This window comes from Pongo pygmaeus, chromosome 13 (genome assembly GCF_028885625.2).
Source record: "Pongo pygmaeus isolate AG05252 chromosome 13, NHGRI_mPonPyg2-v2.0_pri, whole genome shotgun sequence".
Classification (NCBI taxonomy): Eukaryota; Metazoa; Chordata; class Mammalia; order Primates; family Hominidae; genus Pongo; species Pongo pygmaeus.
The window spans coordinates 38,510,900-38,527,975 of record NC_072386.2 but is presented as its reverse complement, the minus strand read 5'-3'; the positions used below and the strand labels follow the sequence as shown (position 1 = coordinate 38,527,975).

The following is a 17,076-nucleotide window of genomic DNA, read 5'->3' as shown; positions in this document are numbered from 1 at the left end:
TCTCTTTAATAAATGCTTCTCAATTTTTTTGCATACCAGTGGTTGATTTCCAGAGTCTAGAAATGGTTGATTTTCACTGTTTTGTCCAGTTTTGTCATTGCTTTTTGGGAAGAGGATTTGCCAAGCTCCTTACTCCTCCTCTCCAGAAGTCCTGATACCACCCCCTCATCCACCAGCACACTCTTAAGTTTATTTTCGGCTGATGATACCACCAACTATTTATCTAAAATTGGCTTCATTTTAATTGAAAATGTGATCTTTCTCCAAGAGCCATTAATAGCTCTATCAGCATCTTGAAAGCATTAGGGGGCCTTGGAGGGAACCATCTTGCTGAATATAAACCACGTGTTTCCTGCCCACCCCGGCCCCCAGACTCCAGGCCTTGCTGAAATGGAGGCATCTACCTGTAGATGCCTACGCACTGCCTCAAGGTACTTGGGGGTGGGGAGGACAGGGCTTTTCTGGCTTTCTTCTGTGATGGATGAAGTGTTAGGAAAACAGGTTTCTAAGCTCAAAGTTGCCTCATGTGATTTCTGATACCCAACAATATAGTTGAAACCACATTATTATCCAAGCCTCTTGACTTCCTCCACCCAGCATTTATTACCCAAAACCTCCACAGGACCCTGAAAAACCTCAGAATTTCACATGACAAACTATTCACACGCCAGTAAAGCCCTTCAGGGCCAGAGTGTCATGTGGGTAATTGGCAAGAACTTCTTTAAAAGGGATTCCATTCAATAATGTGCCTTTAAAAAAACAGCTAAACCTAAAGCTGAGCATCAAGTAATTACACTCTCAATCTTTCCAATTGCACAGTGTTTTGAAAATGTCACAAATTACAACCAAATGCTGCTAAAGCATATTTCATTGGTGGTTTTCTGGACCCCAGTAAAGGTGCTGGCCATAGAGTGAAAAGGGGAAAAAAAGATTTCATATTTTTTCTGTGGAACAAATGTAAGCAGAGCATATAGACAAAATCTAGATGGCACCCACTGAAACACGTATTTAATAACCTTGGTCTTTGGCTTCTCTTTGGGTGGTGGAGGAGGAAGAGAATCAATGTATGGTCATAAAACATGAAGGTTGTTTTGGAAAACACTTAAGAAAGCAGCAAATTTTCACAAGACACAAACAGGTCACCCAAGGGGTGATACACCAAGAGATAAGGGCATGACCCCTCACAAATGCATGGGGTTATTAAGGACTGACCCACCCACATGGTAAGTGGCATGGGCCTTCTCAATCCTCACTTCTGCTCCTGGCCAGGACCCATAGGGTAATAGCCTGGATGGGGATTTGTGTAGATATGCCAAACTCTGTCACCTGGAGCCCTTGTAAACAATGGTTCAGAACCCTTCATCCATTGAGTCCCTCACTTGACACACTTTGTTCTGTCATTCCCTGTGTTAGATGCTGGGAATACAGATGTTGGGCATTCAACGTACAGTTTGAGAAGCCCTTCTATCACAGGTGAGTGACAGAACAAACAAACCACTTCAATTAATAGAATAAAAGTATTTGCTATAGTCTGAATGTGCTCCAAAATTCATGTGCTGAAACTTAATCCCCAATATGGTGGTATTGGGAGGTGAGGCCTTTTGGGAAATGATTGCATCATGCAGGCTCCACCTTCATGAATGGATTAGCACTGCTATACAATGGCTGGAGGGAGCTAGCCAAGGCCCTTTTTTCCTTTTGGCTTTCACCACATGAGGACACAGCAACAAGGCACCATCTTGGAAGCAGAGAGCAGACCCTCACCAGACACCAAACCTATCAGCGCCTTGATCTTGAACTTCCCAGCCTTCAGAACTGTGAGAAATAAATGTCTTATTTATAAATTACTCACTCTCAAGTATTTTTGTTATAGCAGCACAAATGAACTAAGAAAGTAGTATTCAAAAAAAAACCTCATAAGACACACATGTTGCAAACTGGTACCTATAGGTTAATCTAACTATAAATATGTTTCCTTTAGCTACATACTGATTTGTTTTAAAATCGGAATTGCAGAGGAAAACTATGAAATCCAACCTCAAATGCACATGTTCCAAGAACAAAAACCCTGTCCATCTATGCATGCCTGGTTCTGAGCAGTCCAGTTCAGACTTGACTGGTGTTCATTTATTAACTCTGTTTAAGTAGGCAAGCAGTTAACAGGTACCAGAAGTTTAAGGAAAGTAAGGAAGAAAATAGGATTTTCTCAATTTTAACTTTGTCAGTAGGGAAGTCAGCCATTATATTAGTCACTTCTTGCACTGCTATAAAGAAATGCCTGAGATTGGGTAATTTATAAAGAAAAGCAGTTGAATTGGCTCATTGTTCTGCAGGATGTACAGGAAGCATGGTAGCATCTGTTTCTGGGGAGGCCTCAGAGGGTTTTACTCATGGTGGAAGGCAAAGTGCAATAAGGCATCTTACACGGCAGGAGCAAGACAGAGAGAGCAAGTCAGGAGGTGGGGAGGTCCCAAATGCTTTTAAACAACCAGATCTCAGGAGAACTCACTCATTATACAGTACTAAGGGGGCAGGGGGGTGCTAAGCCATTAGAAACCACCCCCATTATACAATCACCTCTCACCAGGCCCCACCTCCAACACTGAGGATTACAATTCGACATGAGATTTCGTGGGGGCAGAGACCCAAACCCCGTCAGCCATGATTCAGTTTAAGCTGTGGAATACTCACTCTTCTGTAGTTTGAAGAGGACAGCCTGAGATGTAGCTGTATGGACAAAGGGAGAGACAGGGGAAACTGGCAGCGAAAGAGATTAAAGAAAGAGTACTGCTGGGGTGTGGTGGGGTGCATGTGTGCGTGTGTTTGTGTGTGTGTGTGAGTGTGTGTGTGTGTTTGTGTGTGTGTGTTGAGTGGTAAGTAGTTTGCTGGGGAGAAGTAGGGAGGACTTCTCTTTAAATACTACATATAGACCTCCTCCATCCTTGCCAACCCCCAAGACAAGCAAGGAGCATTTTTCACTCGCAGACCTCTCCCTGCACTTAGGGCAAGGTGGAAGACAGGGAACTGAACTGACAGGCAGGAGCTCTAAAGAGTCTCTCCCTATACTAAGATTCATAAACCAACGGAGCCCACAAAGACAGTGTAGGGGAGAGGTGAGTCCGCCATTGGATATGCCCTATCAGAGTCCCTTATTCCCTCCACCAATGGTGGAAAGCGCTTACTGCAGTTTCATTCCTCTATCCCACTTGCTCAATGTCTGTGGTGCCTTATTTGTGGTCTTCTTGTAAACAATGGATTAAAAAGGAGAAGAATGCATTCAGAAGAGGCTTGTGCCCCCCAACACCCGGCCCATGGTCATACACCTGGTTGTATGGACTCCTGTGGGGTGCCTGCTGTGAGAGGGTAATTGGGAAAGAAAAAGACAAACAGATCCCTGCCCCTTGGAGGTTACAGCCTGGCCATTAAAGGAAGCATTAAAAGTACACAATGCATGATAAGATAGGGGAGTGCAAGGCACCCATATAGCATCCAGCCTGACATGGGGGAAGGGCTCAGAATGTGATCTTTCAGCTGCTAGCTGAAAGGATAAGTGCTAGATTAAGGAAGCAGAAAGATTCTATATATATATAGAAGGCATCACATGTGCTAAACAAATGCCCTGAAGCAGAAAAGAAATGTAGGAAGGGACCTGAAAGAAGGCCCTGAGGCTGGAGCAGAGGTGCTAAGAAGACACCAGGACCTCCAAGGCATCAGAGGAGACGGTAAAGGTTTGGGTTTTTATCATAATAGGATCATATGATTTGATAAAATAATGATTTTATCATTTGAAAAATGATATGATTTGATAAAATAATGATTTTATCAAATGATTATCTGAGGAGTTTTATACAAAGGAGTGGTCAGATCAGATTGCCATGTATAGAAGACCACTCTGCTTCCTTTCTGTGGAAAATGAGTAAGAGCTGACAAGACTGGAGATATGCTCAGGTGTGTGCCCAGGTGTAGACATGGAGAAAACAGGATTAGGGCTTTGCTAGGAGGAAATAGCAAAAGGGCTGAAGAGAGAGGGAGTCTTGGCTATCACTAGGAGCTGGGCTCCAAAGATAGGCCATGGAGTAGAGACTCCATGGGGAGGGACAGACACAGGAGGGGCTGGTGGTAAGAGGGAGGGTTGAGACGTCAATGGACTGGAGGTCCCAAAAGGGCCAAGGACTGTCATGGTGGGAGGAGATAAGAGGACAAGCCCAGAGGACAGGATGCCAAAGACTTCAGAGGTGGGGCCATTTCAGGGTATGATAACATTCAGAATATTAGTCAGTTCTTATACTGCTGATAAAAGGTGGCTTGACCAAAGGTAGCTATGGGGGAGTGTTAGAGGAAGAAGCTCAAGAAAATAAAAGGGCAGAGCCCTGGTTGCTGAAGAGGCCCACGCCAATCCAGTCCTCAGTTCCTGGAAGAATCAGAGAAACTCAACTAGGCACAGGGTCCTCCAGGATGACAGAATTAGAGGCCCTTCTAGGAGCTCACATTCCTCCAACCTCCCTACCTCCACCACCATCTTCACCCTAAATGCTTGGCTTGACTAAATAAAAGTGGCCCTCTCTATTCACAGCATTTAGAGGTCCGTGAACTGTTTAGCATGTCCTCCTAGGGCAAGGCAAATGTTGGTATCATAAGCATGAGTTATTGATTACAAACCTGGTCTCCAGTCTCATGGTCTCAGTCTTTGCAGCTGAGCTCCATAGAGTGGCTGTCTGCTAGCACAACACATATGACCACGTATCTTGTCTCTCCACTAGGCTAGAAAGTCAAAAGCAGGCCATTATGCTTCCTTCAGTTTCTAGGACCACACCTCATAGGTAATATCAGTAGATAATAAAGAAAGAAGCAATCTTGTTTATATAAAGTTCAAAACTGGCAAAACTAATTTAAGGTATTAAAGGTTAAAATAATAGTTACATTCTCATTGGGGAGGGTAACAGAAATAGGGTAGTAATGTTTTATTTCTTGATCTGGGTACTGTTTATATGGATTTGTTCAGTGCAAATTTATTGATCTGTATAATTATAATTTGCATACTTTTCCATATGTATGTTACATGTTGATATATTTTTAAAACACGTGAATGAATCAATCACTTAATCAGTGGTAGAAACTAACTTAGCTTGAACTTGAAATGCTTCCCCCAGTATAGGATTCAAACCGCAAGCTAAGGCAGGGGTTGGCAGATATTTTGTATAAGAGCCAGGTATTAAGTGTCTTATGCCTCACAGACTGTAGTGTCTCTGTCAACAACTACTCAACTTTGCTACCATGGTACAAAAAGTAGCCATCGATACTGTGTAAATGAATGAACACGGCTGTGTTCCAATAAAACATGAACACTGAATTTTGAATTTTATATCATTTTCACAGTCCTCAAATGATATCCTTTTGATTTGTTTTTCAATTATTAAAAAAAAAATGTTTAACCTTTCTTAGCTCTCCAGCTATACAAAAACAGGCTGCTGGCTATATCTGGCCCGTAGGAAGTAGTCTGCCAACTCTTGCACTAAGTGAGTATGCACATAAAACACATTTCCTGGCCCGCACACAGGCTCAGCCTGTCTTTCCCCCAATCTGCCCCTCTGTGCTATCCCACCTTTATAAGTAGGCAAACACTCCATCTTGTCACTACATGGATATTTACTGTCCCGAGGTTTGATGGGGTCCACTCGACAGACAGGGTAGGGATTGTAATCTTTCTTATACGTCGTGAGCAAATCCATATTCTCTTCACTTGGGACGAACTGGTCATACTGGTGGACCTTCACTGGTGCCACTTGGTGAGGCCCAAAATCTCTCCTGTAAGGAAGCAAGTGCATGCTGTTGGGGTCCTTGGCTTGTGATAAGGCTTATGTTTTCTGCTCAACCCAACTCTACAAACATTTGCTGAGAAGTCATGTTCTACTCTACCTGCCTTCCCTCCTCCCCCGAACTGTTTCTCCTCTATTTCCCACTTTTGAGAAGGGTACCATCAATTCCTTCTCACCCAATTCAGGCACCTGTATACATCTTTGACCTCCTTTCCTCACGGCCCCAGAGTCTATCACCACCAATGCCCCTCCACCTCATTGCTTTTTCTTTCCCCTTGGTCCAGACCCTGACAATTTCTCACTAACAGCCTGCCACCTGAGCTTCCTCCTTCATTCCTACCACTTCTGTTCAATCCCCATAATGTGGCCAGAATACACTCTCTAAATGGAAGTCAGATGGCTTTCCCCAGTTTAAAACTCTTCCAGGTAAAATTCAACTTCCTGGCATAATTTATAAGCCTTTCTGGACCTGGCTCCTGCCTTACTCACCCTTGTCTCTCATGATCCCCACCCCACCTGAGCATCCTGCACTCCAACCACAATGCCACCGTTTCTACTGCTGCGCTCTCTGCCTTCCTTCCACCCAACCCCTTCACTGAGGAGCTAACTTCCTTTCAGGTGCCGCCACCACCTTCTCTGTGTTCCCAAAAGCTTCTCCTGCCAATGTTTATCTCCTTCCTCTGCTTAGCCTACAGAAAACCCAGAAGAGGAAAACAGTGAAATAATTGGAAACCCTGAGTCCTTCATTTCTCTGCTATCTGGTGTCAGCGCCCCCATTATTTCAGGGAGTACCAAAACAATAGGATCGAAAAAGTATAATGGTCTTCGCTAAACAGGAAGCAGTCCCTCCCCAAAGCATCCCAGATAAAAAGGCCCAGATGCTCACTGCAATGCCCACCAGGAACCGCCCTGAGGAGCCAGGGCTTAGCTCGGACTTGTGTTGCCCTCCAGGGCACTCGCAACTTGCCACCTCTCAATGCTAACATTTCCCTCTGAAGGATGTCTGTTTTACACAACAAACTGTTTTTGCCTGGAACCCATTTATTCAACTGGACAAAGGCAAGGTAGATTTTTCTTGATGGTGCTTGCCAGAACAGCCCTGTCAAGGGAAAGGGAAGGTTTCCGGACAGGAAAACATTAGGCCCAAACACCAATAAAACCCACTTTCCGGCCAAAATCTGGAGCAGCATTACTCAGCCATGCTTGACTAGCAAAGGTAACACGCTCCACTGTAACCTGTCTTGCGTGAATTATACACATGATTGTCAGTAAACCCGAACCGGGTCCTGCAAATGCTTAGTGGGATGGGAGAAGGAAGTTAGGAAGCAGGAGAATTAGTCTCTCTAGGGCTCTAAGGAGGAAATGGGAGATGCTTCAGTTGAACTCCCCTAACACCCTCTGGGTAGATTTAAAAATATATCTTAGCGGCAGTTATAGGACGTTCAGCCTGGGCTCCCTTCCTAGGGGCCCTGCTGTTAGCCTGAAGTGTCTGGAAGCTGACTGTGTATATCGGGGCTTATGGAGGGAATGGACTGAACAAGAAGCCAAGGGTCAGCTCCTACTTCTACTGTTCTCAGTGAACAAGTACTACACCCTAGTGTCTATTCAGCACTAAACCAATTGTAGCAGGGAACTAAGAGGGTAAGTCCTCAGGCTACAAACACAAATGAAAATGCCCAAAAAACTCCATCTGAAAACCAGCTGAGTGGAAAGGGACTCTTGGTCAGAAAGTGTACATTCTAAAGGGAGTGCTCCCAAGGGAAGTTGAGCTCTCCTCACTCCCAGAAGAGATGGACAGATTTCAAGGCAGCCTGAGACCACACATTGCTAAACCCTTATAAAAGCCTGTGCTCAGTGATGGCTACCTAAGCCTACACCCTATTCATTTCCAAGGAGTATCAGGAGGTACCAAGGGCAAGCAGTGAGGAACAAAGCTGGGTGCCTGAGCTGCCGTGCTGAGCCCACCCAACCTCAGAGCACCTAGGGATGCTTTCCAGTTGTGAGGCTGCCACTCTTAGGGACCCTGCACACAGAGTCCATGGCAGCCTCTTCTGCAGTCACCCTGACCAAGAGGACCAGCTTCCTCTCAGGGATGCCGCAAAAACCTCCCTTCAAAGGCTGCCAGGCTCTTGAAAACTAAAGCACACTTATTGCCCATCTCCCACGGCTTCTACTGGAAAAGAGCAGACAAAAGCCCAAAACCAAATTCACCAGTTCACAGACTATTCTGAAATTGGTTTCCCAAAGACAAAAGCCAATCGCCTTTTCCAGTACAAAATTTAAGTTCCTTTGTAAGTGTTCCTCTATGGTTTAATTTATTGATCAGCTATAACTAAGGCAAATGATTATGGGGGGTAGGGGGAAGCGGTATCTACTTCTGAAGAGAAGAAAAATTTTAAAGTTTGACTTTTTTATAACCTACCTAAACATAGTTACTGTGGCTTAGGAGTGAATTTAATCAGAATTTATGTGCTTCCTCATTATGTTTTTATGTTGAGAACACTCACTGAAACCTGTCATTAACCACAACATAACTGCATGTCCCCAATCACACATAATCTTACAGCCTTTAAATTCATGTAAAAGAAAAGTCTATATTTTAGTCTTCCCAGAATTGCTCCAATTAACTAGCTTTTCTTTTTAAGAACACTGGATCTCCCCTCTCTTTCTGTGGTACATTTCCCAGTCTCTGTGCACATGTGACATGAACCAAGAAAAAGAAACTGGTCAGAGAAGTAAGTTTCTTTTAGGTGAGTAGCTATAAAAGTTATAGAGTAGGGAAGGCCAAGAGTTAAACTCAGAGTTAAGTAAAAGGTTGGAGTGGTCCTGCTGGGGAAGTCATAACAACTTGACTTCAAATCATTTAGCAAAGCTGAAGAAAGGTGTTTGACAAGACTCTGACAAAAGGAAAGAGGAAATAACGTAACAGTGAGCTAGGGTCCTGAGCCTGGCAGTGGGAAATGAAGATTTTCACCATGACAAAAGGGCCATGCAACACTTTTTTTAAACCTGTTTTTAATGTTTATTTATGCAAACTTCAAGATTTGTTAGTGTGTCCAAGTAATCAATTATATTAAAATGGAATCCATCTTAAAAGGAGTTCTTCCTCTTGGCCAAAGCCAACCTCTCTCACCCCTGCCCTCTTTCTCGGGAATCTCATCTGCAGACCATCTCCTAGGCCATGCTTTTCCCTCTTCCTCCCTACTGCCTCCTTTCTCCACTGAGTGTTATCTCCCATCTTTAAAGGTAAAGAGTAAAATAAGACACTATCCTCACTGGGCTCCATTCTCCTCCAGTTTTCCCTTCTATCTTCCAGAAAGTGTTGTCTACAAGTACAGACTTGCCTTCCTCTCCTCATGTCCCACCCATCAAATCTGATTCCCCTCACTCCTGGATAGTCCAAGCATCATCTTGTTTTCCAGACCCAACCGCTGCTTCTCAACCTTATCCCACTGTGCTTGTTCATAGCATCCATCCCTCTCACTCAATTTTTCAATACTCTCTCCCTTGACTTCTGTGATACCACTCCTCATGATCTTTTCTCCATGTCTTCTATGGGGTTCTGCTCTTTGTCAGTTGATTTGATTGACTTTGTCACTTCTATGTTGTTCTCAAACTTCCCAACGTCAAAAGGCACCCTTCTAGAGAAACTGTTCTCCCATCCTAGGCAGCCTCGGGAGAGGCTTTTTTGTGCTGCAAAAGATCCTTGGCTGAATCACGGGGTTTGATTCATGCCCCTGGTCCTTATGGGACACAGAGTCCTCCTTACCTTCACTATAACAGATGGGATTCCAAGCCCATGCACTCCAGAATCCAAGTTACGTAGTACCTGTCTTCTCCTCTGCTCTCTGAGCCCCTCAACTCCCGCTAAGGCTGAGGCAAATATCTGTCACCACTTCATATAAACCCCAGACAATAGTTTTATTTCAAATGACTTTAAAGCTCTAAAAAGGTGGATTCTGGGGAGAGCCAACAGGTGGAAGCAGAAAATGGCACTGTGTGAGGCTTCATTGCTTAATTTTCCATTAACTATTTAAGATTCAAAGCTTCCAGCCTGAAGGTCAGCTCCAGTCTGTGCAAGGGAGGGCAACTAAAAGGCAGATCTTTATTGATTACCTTTTCTTGACTATAAAAACCAGAGGGCCGGCCAGGCACAGTGGCCCATGCCTGTAATCCCAGCACTTTGGGAGGCCGAGGCAGGCAGATCACCAGATGTCAGGAGTATGAGACCAGCCTGACCAATATGGAGAAACCCCATCTCTACTAAAAATACAAAATTAGCTGGACGTGGTGGGACATACCTGTAATCCTAACTACTCGGGGAGGCTGAGGCAGGAGAATCGCTTGAACCCGGGAGGCGGACGTTGTGGTGAGCCGAGATCGTGCCACTCCACTCCAGCCTGGGCAACAAGAGCAAAACTTCGTCTCACAAAAAAAAAAAAAAAAAAAAAACTAGAGGACCAAGTTTGAAGCAACCACAGATGCCGGAAAATGAGGAAAGAAACCTGGAAATAAGAGAGCCAAAGACAGGAAGCCCTAAATTCTGTACATAAACTGGGCCCAAATCTCTGCATAACCTCACATATATGGGGTAGATTCCAAGCTAAAGAACTGAAGTGAGATTTGAGCTGCCACCCAAGACACAGAGTTTGCATTGTAAATCAAATCAGGTTACCTGCCTGCCAAAGATAAAAACACTTTTTAGAGGAATGCAAACAAATATCTAAGGTGTCCACAACGTAGCAACATTCTCACTGTACAAAAATCAACCCAAAATCTGACCCGTGCTCAAAAAAAAAAAAAAAAAAAAGATAATTATGGAGACCAACTCCAAGCAGACCAGACATTGGAATTAGTAGATAAGGATTTTAAAGTAGCTTTTTAAACCATGCTCAATAAGTAAAGCAAAGTAAGGCCATAATGAATTAAAAGATAGGAAATTAGGTAAAATAAATAGAAACTATATAAAAAAAGAATCAAATGCAAATTCTAAAACTGCAAAATATGTGAAGTAGAACATTCACTGGATGGCCTTAATCACAAAATGGAGATAAGGGAGAAAAACTTGGTGAAGTCTAAACTAGATTAATAGAAACTATCCAATCTGAAGAACAGAGGAGGGGAAGAAAAGATTGGGGAAAAGAACTGAACAGAGCATCCGTGAAAGAAAAATTACTTGAAGAAATAATGGCCAAAATGTCTACAAATTTAATCAGAAATACAGTATAGACAATTCAAAGGCTCTGAGATTGCCCAAGCAAGTCCAGTGCCGAGAACTCTATCTACATTGTGTTCACACTAATTCTCAGGCCGAGGCTATGCAGGCTAAGTATATGCCCAGTGGTACAGCTCTGAGTAAGAGAGTCAGGTATCTCTGAACAAAAAATATATATATATAATTCAATGGGTAGTCCAAGACTCAAGCCTGCTACTAACTCTCTTGTTTCTTTCCTGACCTTTGGGGAGGATACTAAATGCCCTTTCTCTCTTAGCTCTTCCCTCCCTTACTCTCCTTGGTTTACCAAGGAGTCTTGCAAATAAGTGATAGAGTCAATGCTACCAATTCCCTGCCGTCTACCTTTCAGCCACACCCATCGAGTCTGAACTCAATTCTATCTCCTCACTCTGTGCCTCCATTCCACTCTACCCATGGTCCCACTTCCTTTAGGATAAAGGTCTAACACCATTGAAGACTCACCTCTTTCTTCCGATGCTGTTCATTTTGCCCATCTTTAGGGAGCTGATTTAGCTAACAGAATGTCTCAAATTGGGATCCAAGTGTTTTACATGGTGACATGCCTATGGGGGAATGAGGCTTGAAGTGCAAACCTCTTATTCATAAATTGATCTCAGGTCTATCTGAAGTAAAGGCAGATTCTACACCAGAGAATTACCAAGGGCTGCAAGAAAGAGTTTCACACTAAGAATGGCTGGAAATCACAAGCATTCCCCTCATGGCACCTGCTGTAAATCCCCAAGATTTATGGTCAGTAAGAGTTGTGTGCAGTTATAATCATGCCTCACGCTGGGATGATAACCTTTCCAGAAACCAGGTGTTTTTTTGTGTCTGGGCTTAATCACCAAACCCAGCAAAGCCCTGGACCACATGACTTTTTCGTTCAGCAGGTGGGAGCCTCATGTCCAACCTCAGAAACTAAGCAGGGTCACTGTTTAGATAAAAAAGTGGGTGGGATGTTCCAGTAATAAGAGTGCTAAGAGCAGAGGGGTGACGACAATCCGTGCAGACACAGGGGTGTGCAGACACTGGGCTGACGCATCCCTTCCCCTGTAAACCTCTAGGGTAACACCCAGATGGTAGCTTCCCTACATTTCCTGACAGTGGCATAATTTTGTTCTCAGTCTATGAAAAATAGTGCCCATCATGGCAGGCACAGGGTTGAGAAATAATGAAATTGTGGTAGAAAAGAGAACACAGATGTCTTCTACTCATTTCCCCTTTACTTCTCTTTTTAGGGTAGCAAATAAAAAGAGATTCATATCTGCTCTTTTTCCTCCCTGTGGATAACCTTGATCCTGCCACTTTTTCTTTTTAAGGCCCTTATGTTCATTAACAGCTTATTTTGGAAATTCTTGCAGAATCTGCTTTCCTCTACTTTAGCCACACTTGATGTACATGATATTTATTGTTACTCTGACTCCGGCAGGGGCAGAGGGGCCTTCTGGGTGACATGTTTATTGTTGTAAGTGACACAAGGCAAGGATAATTTAGGACAGGTCAGAGGGTAAGTTTTTGTTTAGCGAGGCACCATCAGGAGGAGGGAGGGTATCTGGAGTTGCATCTGGAGGTCTCAGAGCTAGGTGTTGGGGCAGGTCTTCCGCCCCAGACCAAGGGTTTGTCCCCATTCTCCTAAGCTTTGGGCAGCTAACAAAGCAACGTGCAACAACCAACCTTCAAACATCCCTGTCTATACTTTCAGGATAGGAAATATATCAGTGTCTGAAGCCAACTAGACATCTCACAAAGTGTTCTTCATTTCCTGCAAATTGGATATAAAGAGATAAAAAGACTCACACCCGGAGACCGAACAAGATATTTGCAAGCCACCCCTCAGTACTACTCTTATCCTTTCCTACCGATTACATGTCCCTTATACATGTGCCTAGGACTCTTACTTGGTGTTGACCAGGGTTTCCTAAAACAAAAGCAATGCTCAGAAATGGTTCACACTTCTTATTATGGTCTTTAGACTCTCAGAGACAAAGAATACTGTTTTCCCAGCAAAATGAAGCCCAAACTTTAGTGTTCATATTGTTTAATAAGTCATAGGTTGAAAAAACAGCAGCATAAACTACAATGTTTTAATACATCAGGACACAGAAACACTGTGCTTAAACCAAAACATTTAAGATACATGGTTAGAATCAACATAATCATCTGGCCTTAGCAATATAGCAAAACCTTGTCTCCACAAAAAGTTCAAAAATTAATTGGGCATGGTGGTCCATGCCTGTAGTTCCAGCTACTAGGAGACTGAGGGGCAAGGATCACTTGAGCCCAGAAATTTGAGGCTGCACTGAGCGATGATCACACCATTGCACTCCAGCCATGGCTACAGAAGGAAACCTTGTTTTAAAAAAAAATTTTTTTTTAAGTGGCCTGATTCAAGTCAAGCCTCAGACAAGGCCCTCAACTCCCTCTCATTCTCAAGCCCCTGTCCAGTGGTTTCCACTAAGCTCGGGAATTCTTTGGCCTCATTTCTCCCATTGTGGGTGCTCCTGCCCCATTACCCAGACATGGACTTCTCGTGGATCTAGAAGATGGCAGCGTTGTGTAGAGAAGAGCACCTCCAACTCACAGTCTCAACAGATGTTTCCAGTCCTATTCTGAAGAAAACCTGAAGGCAGAATGAATTACAATGGTTCTGCTTCACCTAGACCATCCGGGACACTTACTAGCACAAAATCATGAAGCAAAAGGGAGCAATAGGAAGAAAAGTCACCAGATCTCAGGCACCGATGTGCAAGCATTGTGCTGGAACAGTCAGCATTCACCATCATCTCCACCTCACAGCAACCCTGCCCTTTAGGGATGAGGAACCGGGAAGGCATAGAACACATCAATCTTTCAGGGCTCAGCTGAGGACAAAACTATACAATCTGAGACTGCCCAATTGCACTCAAAGATGTTTCCGCTCTACTAGATCATCAGTCACAGGTCGCTAACTGAGTTGTCCACGGCAGATTCTGCAAAAGCCTTGCCTGTAGAACAACCCTGAACTGATAACCTTTCTGCACCCCCTCAGTAGAAACACCTCTGCAACACTAATATACTGAACCATGTGGATCAGCCTCCGCACAGACCTAGAGCTAAACAATCTTAGTTTGGGAGTCAAGAATAATTTAAAAGAAAAACATTATTTGTTCATATTTCTTGAAGAACATTCAGGAGAACCCCAATTCAAAATTTACAGCATAATTTTAAGGGGAGAAAAAATAGCTCACTTTTTCTCCATTGCCAAGTTCTCTTTCACCACCACCACCACCATCCCCCACCTACACAAGCTGGCCTGGAGCTTTTCGTGTAACAAAGCCCAAAACTTGCTTTTCAGCAACATCCCCCACTCTTTCCATCCCTTGAATATTTTTCTTAACCTCCAATCCTATATTATATAGATTAATCCAGCCTTTCCCCACCCTTTACTTCAGCAAGCAAGAATCCTTTCTCTTTAACAGAGAATTTGGAAAAAACTGAGAAGGCTCATAAATGCAGGATTTTCTTTCAGAGATATAGTACATTAAGGCACTAATATCATATGTTGATACTGCACATTAATGCATTAGCACTGCACATTACATTAATATTATACGTTAGCACTGCATGTTACTACATTAGTGTTGTATGTACCTGCATACATTAATGCTGTTTGCCCTCACCTTGATGTAGTCAGGCCTTCCATTGGTATAGACCCTTTCTGGTACTCCCGCCTTGGCTTGAAGGACTCTCTGGGCAGGTAAGAGTGATAGAAAGGGTAGTTCTCAGTATATTCGGAGAGAAGACATGGTTTCTCTGTTTTATCATAAATCTTGGTAGGGAGATGTGGACAGTGATGCTGCCTATAAAAGACACAGAGTTAGGTTGATTACCTTCTTGGGAGAAATAAACCCAATTTCATAAGAGTACTTCCGCCAAATGTGACTCAGACTGTAAAATCATGTGACTGCCAACATTGAAAACCAGAATTCAACCCTTACTTTTTTCCACTAAACTATGTGAAGTGGCCAGAATATAAAGGTGGTCTGTAACTACAATTGGTTAATAAAAATTCCTTGGATCAGAGAATTAAACACAAGCTGTTACACATGCCACATTGCTTGTGTAAGCATGGAAATATTTCCATACCATAATAGAGAAATGGCTGTGTCCCCAAACTCTCCGAGTGCCACCCAGCTGCCCCAGGTCCTCCCCTGAGGTCTCGCAACAGCCCAGGAATTCAGGGCTTACTACTGACTTAACAGGGTGCTCCAAGGCTCTCCAATAGGGCCAGCCAGTGTCTTTTCTAACTGGTTAGCTCCTGGGTCAACTCAGAATATCATCATTGTACACAAATGACATCATTCAAAGCAAAATCACCTTAGTTCTGAGTCCACCAAACACCACTATGTGAAACGACTTTCACATCGAAAGTCTCCCCATTTATTCTTTCAGGTCTCACCTCAGTTATTACAGCCTTAGAAAGACTTTCGCTGATCATCTTATACCCAGGATCCACCCCGCCGTCGTATCCCCTCTCCCCACCACTCTTCCCTGTGTGTGCACATATTTTCTCCCATCACCCTGTGTGTGCCTGTCCCATCACTTACAGCTACCTGTGACTGGCATGTCTGTTTGCAAGTTTGTTTATTGTCTGTCTCATCTGTCAAGCTCAGGGCCTCTATCAACCTTGTTCACTGCTACATTGTACGTGTACACTGTACATTTTTCATGAAGGAAAACCTTGTCCACTGTTCATCGTACATGATGTACATCTCTATATATCATATCCTGAATTTTTCATTCAGTAAATGTTTACTGCATACTGGCACATTCAGTAAATATTTATTGAATGAAAGACTGAGTGTATAAGTGAATGATTAAATAAACTTTAGTGATGAATGAATTGAACAAATGATAAATAGATAGTATTTAGCAGTTAAAATTTATAGTAAGCTTTTCCATTTTACATGCGTGGTAGTAAATGAAACTTACTTATTTACTTACTACTTACAGCTGGACTGAGTCAGCTATTAAAGCTGTCAAAAACTAAGTGAAGGCAGTTTATCAATTTTGTGTGTGCCCACAGACCATCTTCACAATCCAGCTGGGGTCCCTCTCATCATCAGGCACCAGCACATCAGCAAAAACTCCATGCTGGTGTTTTCCAACTTAGCTACCTTCGTGAATGGCATAGAATTGTTTTCCCATTTTCACACTGGACTGATTTTTAATCACAGAAACTAAAATGCAATACTTTGGGGAAGTACATGGGGGAAGGGAGATAAAATGAGAGAAAGAAACCAAGAATTCCTCACTGCTCTAATGTAAAGCTATTTTCCAGGCAACAGCTGGCATGCTGCTCCTGTTAGTAAGTTCAACCTTTTATATAAATATTACTGCCACCACTGTTGTTACTATGTATCTCTCGTCCATCTACTCCCCAGAGAAAATCATCAACACCTGTACTGTTCATATGGCTAGAATTGCATATTAACAAGTACCATTAGAGATATCACTACTTATTTTCTTCTCACCTATAGATTTGTTATCATAAATGCCTTAAGAAGGCATGAAATTGCCTGATTTACTTTGTATTATAAAAGCAGTATTGATTCATGGTAAATATTTTAGATATTCCTCATGATTTACAAGGAAAATCTTCCACAATATGCTGTCCTTATAGTATGAATATCTAAATTTCACCGTGTTAAATACAATCAATAAAAGTTTGCTTTTTCTTTTTCAGAATGCACATTCTTGGCATTTAGTGTGCAAAGCTATGTATTTCTATTTTATGCCCCTTTAATAAAATATCTCCTAATTGTTGGCAAATAAATTGAGTGCTTTAAAGTATCTTCTGCACATTCAAGAGATAAATTGTTACGTTTGCATAGTAAAGAAACGACCCATCTCCCACAGTAGATACATGTTAAATATTATTGCCATTTCTGTGCTCACAATCAGTCCAACTATCTGAGATTTCAATTTAAGCCAACCAGCACCCTATCATTTTAGGATTCCGACAAACCTCAAATCAAAAGCCAA

The 17,076-nt window shown here is 42.9% G+C and overlaps 1 protein-coding gene across 5 annotated transcripts in view; it reads right to left on the bottom strand.

Annotated features, from left to right (window-relative positions):
- The window catches only part of SAXO1 (stabilizer of axonemal microtubules 1), a 115,343-nt gene that overhangs the window by 7,935 nt on the left and 90,332 nt on the right, over positions 1 to 17,076 (bottom strand). For 2 of the 5 annotated variants that reach the window (XM_054500647.1, XM_054500645.1), the window contains exons 2-3: positions 14,712 to 14,891; positions 5,603 to 5,805 (exon numbers count right to left, since the gene is read on the bottom strand). In XM_054500647.1, the coding sequence (XP_054356622.1) occupies positions 5,603 to 5,805; positions 14,712 to 14,734 (226 nt within the window). In that variant the 5' untranslated portion in view covers positions 14,735 to 14,891. The remainder of the gene's footprint in view (positions 1 to 5,602; positions 5,806 to 14,711; positions 14,892 to 17,076) is intronic. The other 3 variants (XM_063650527.1, XM_054500648.1, XM_054500646.1) reach the window with 3 other exon arrangements.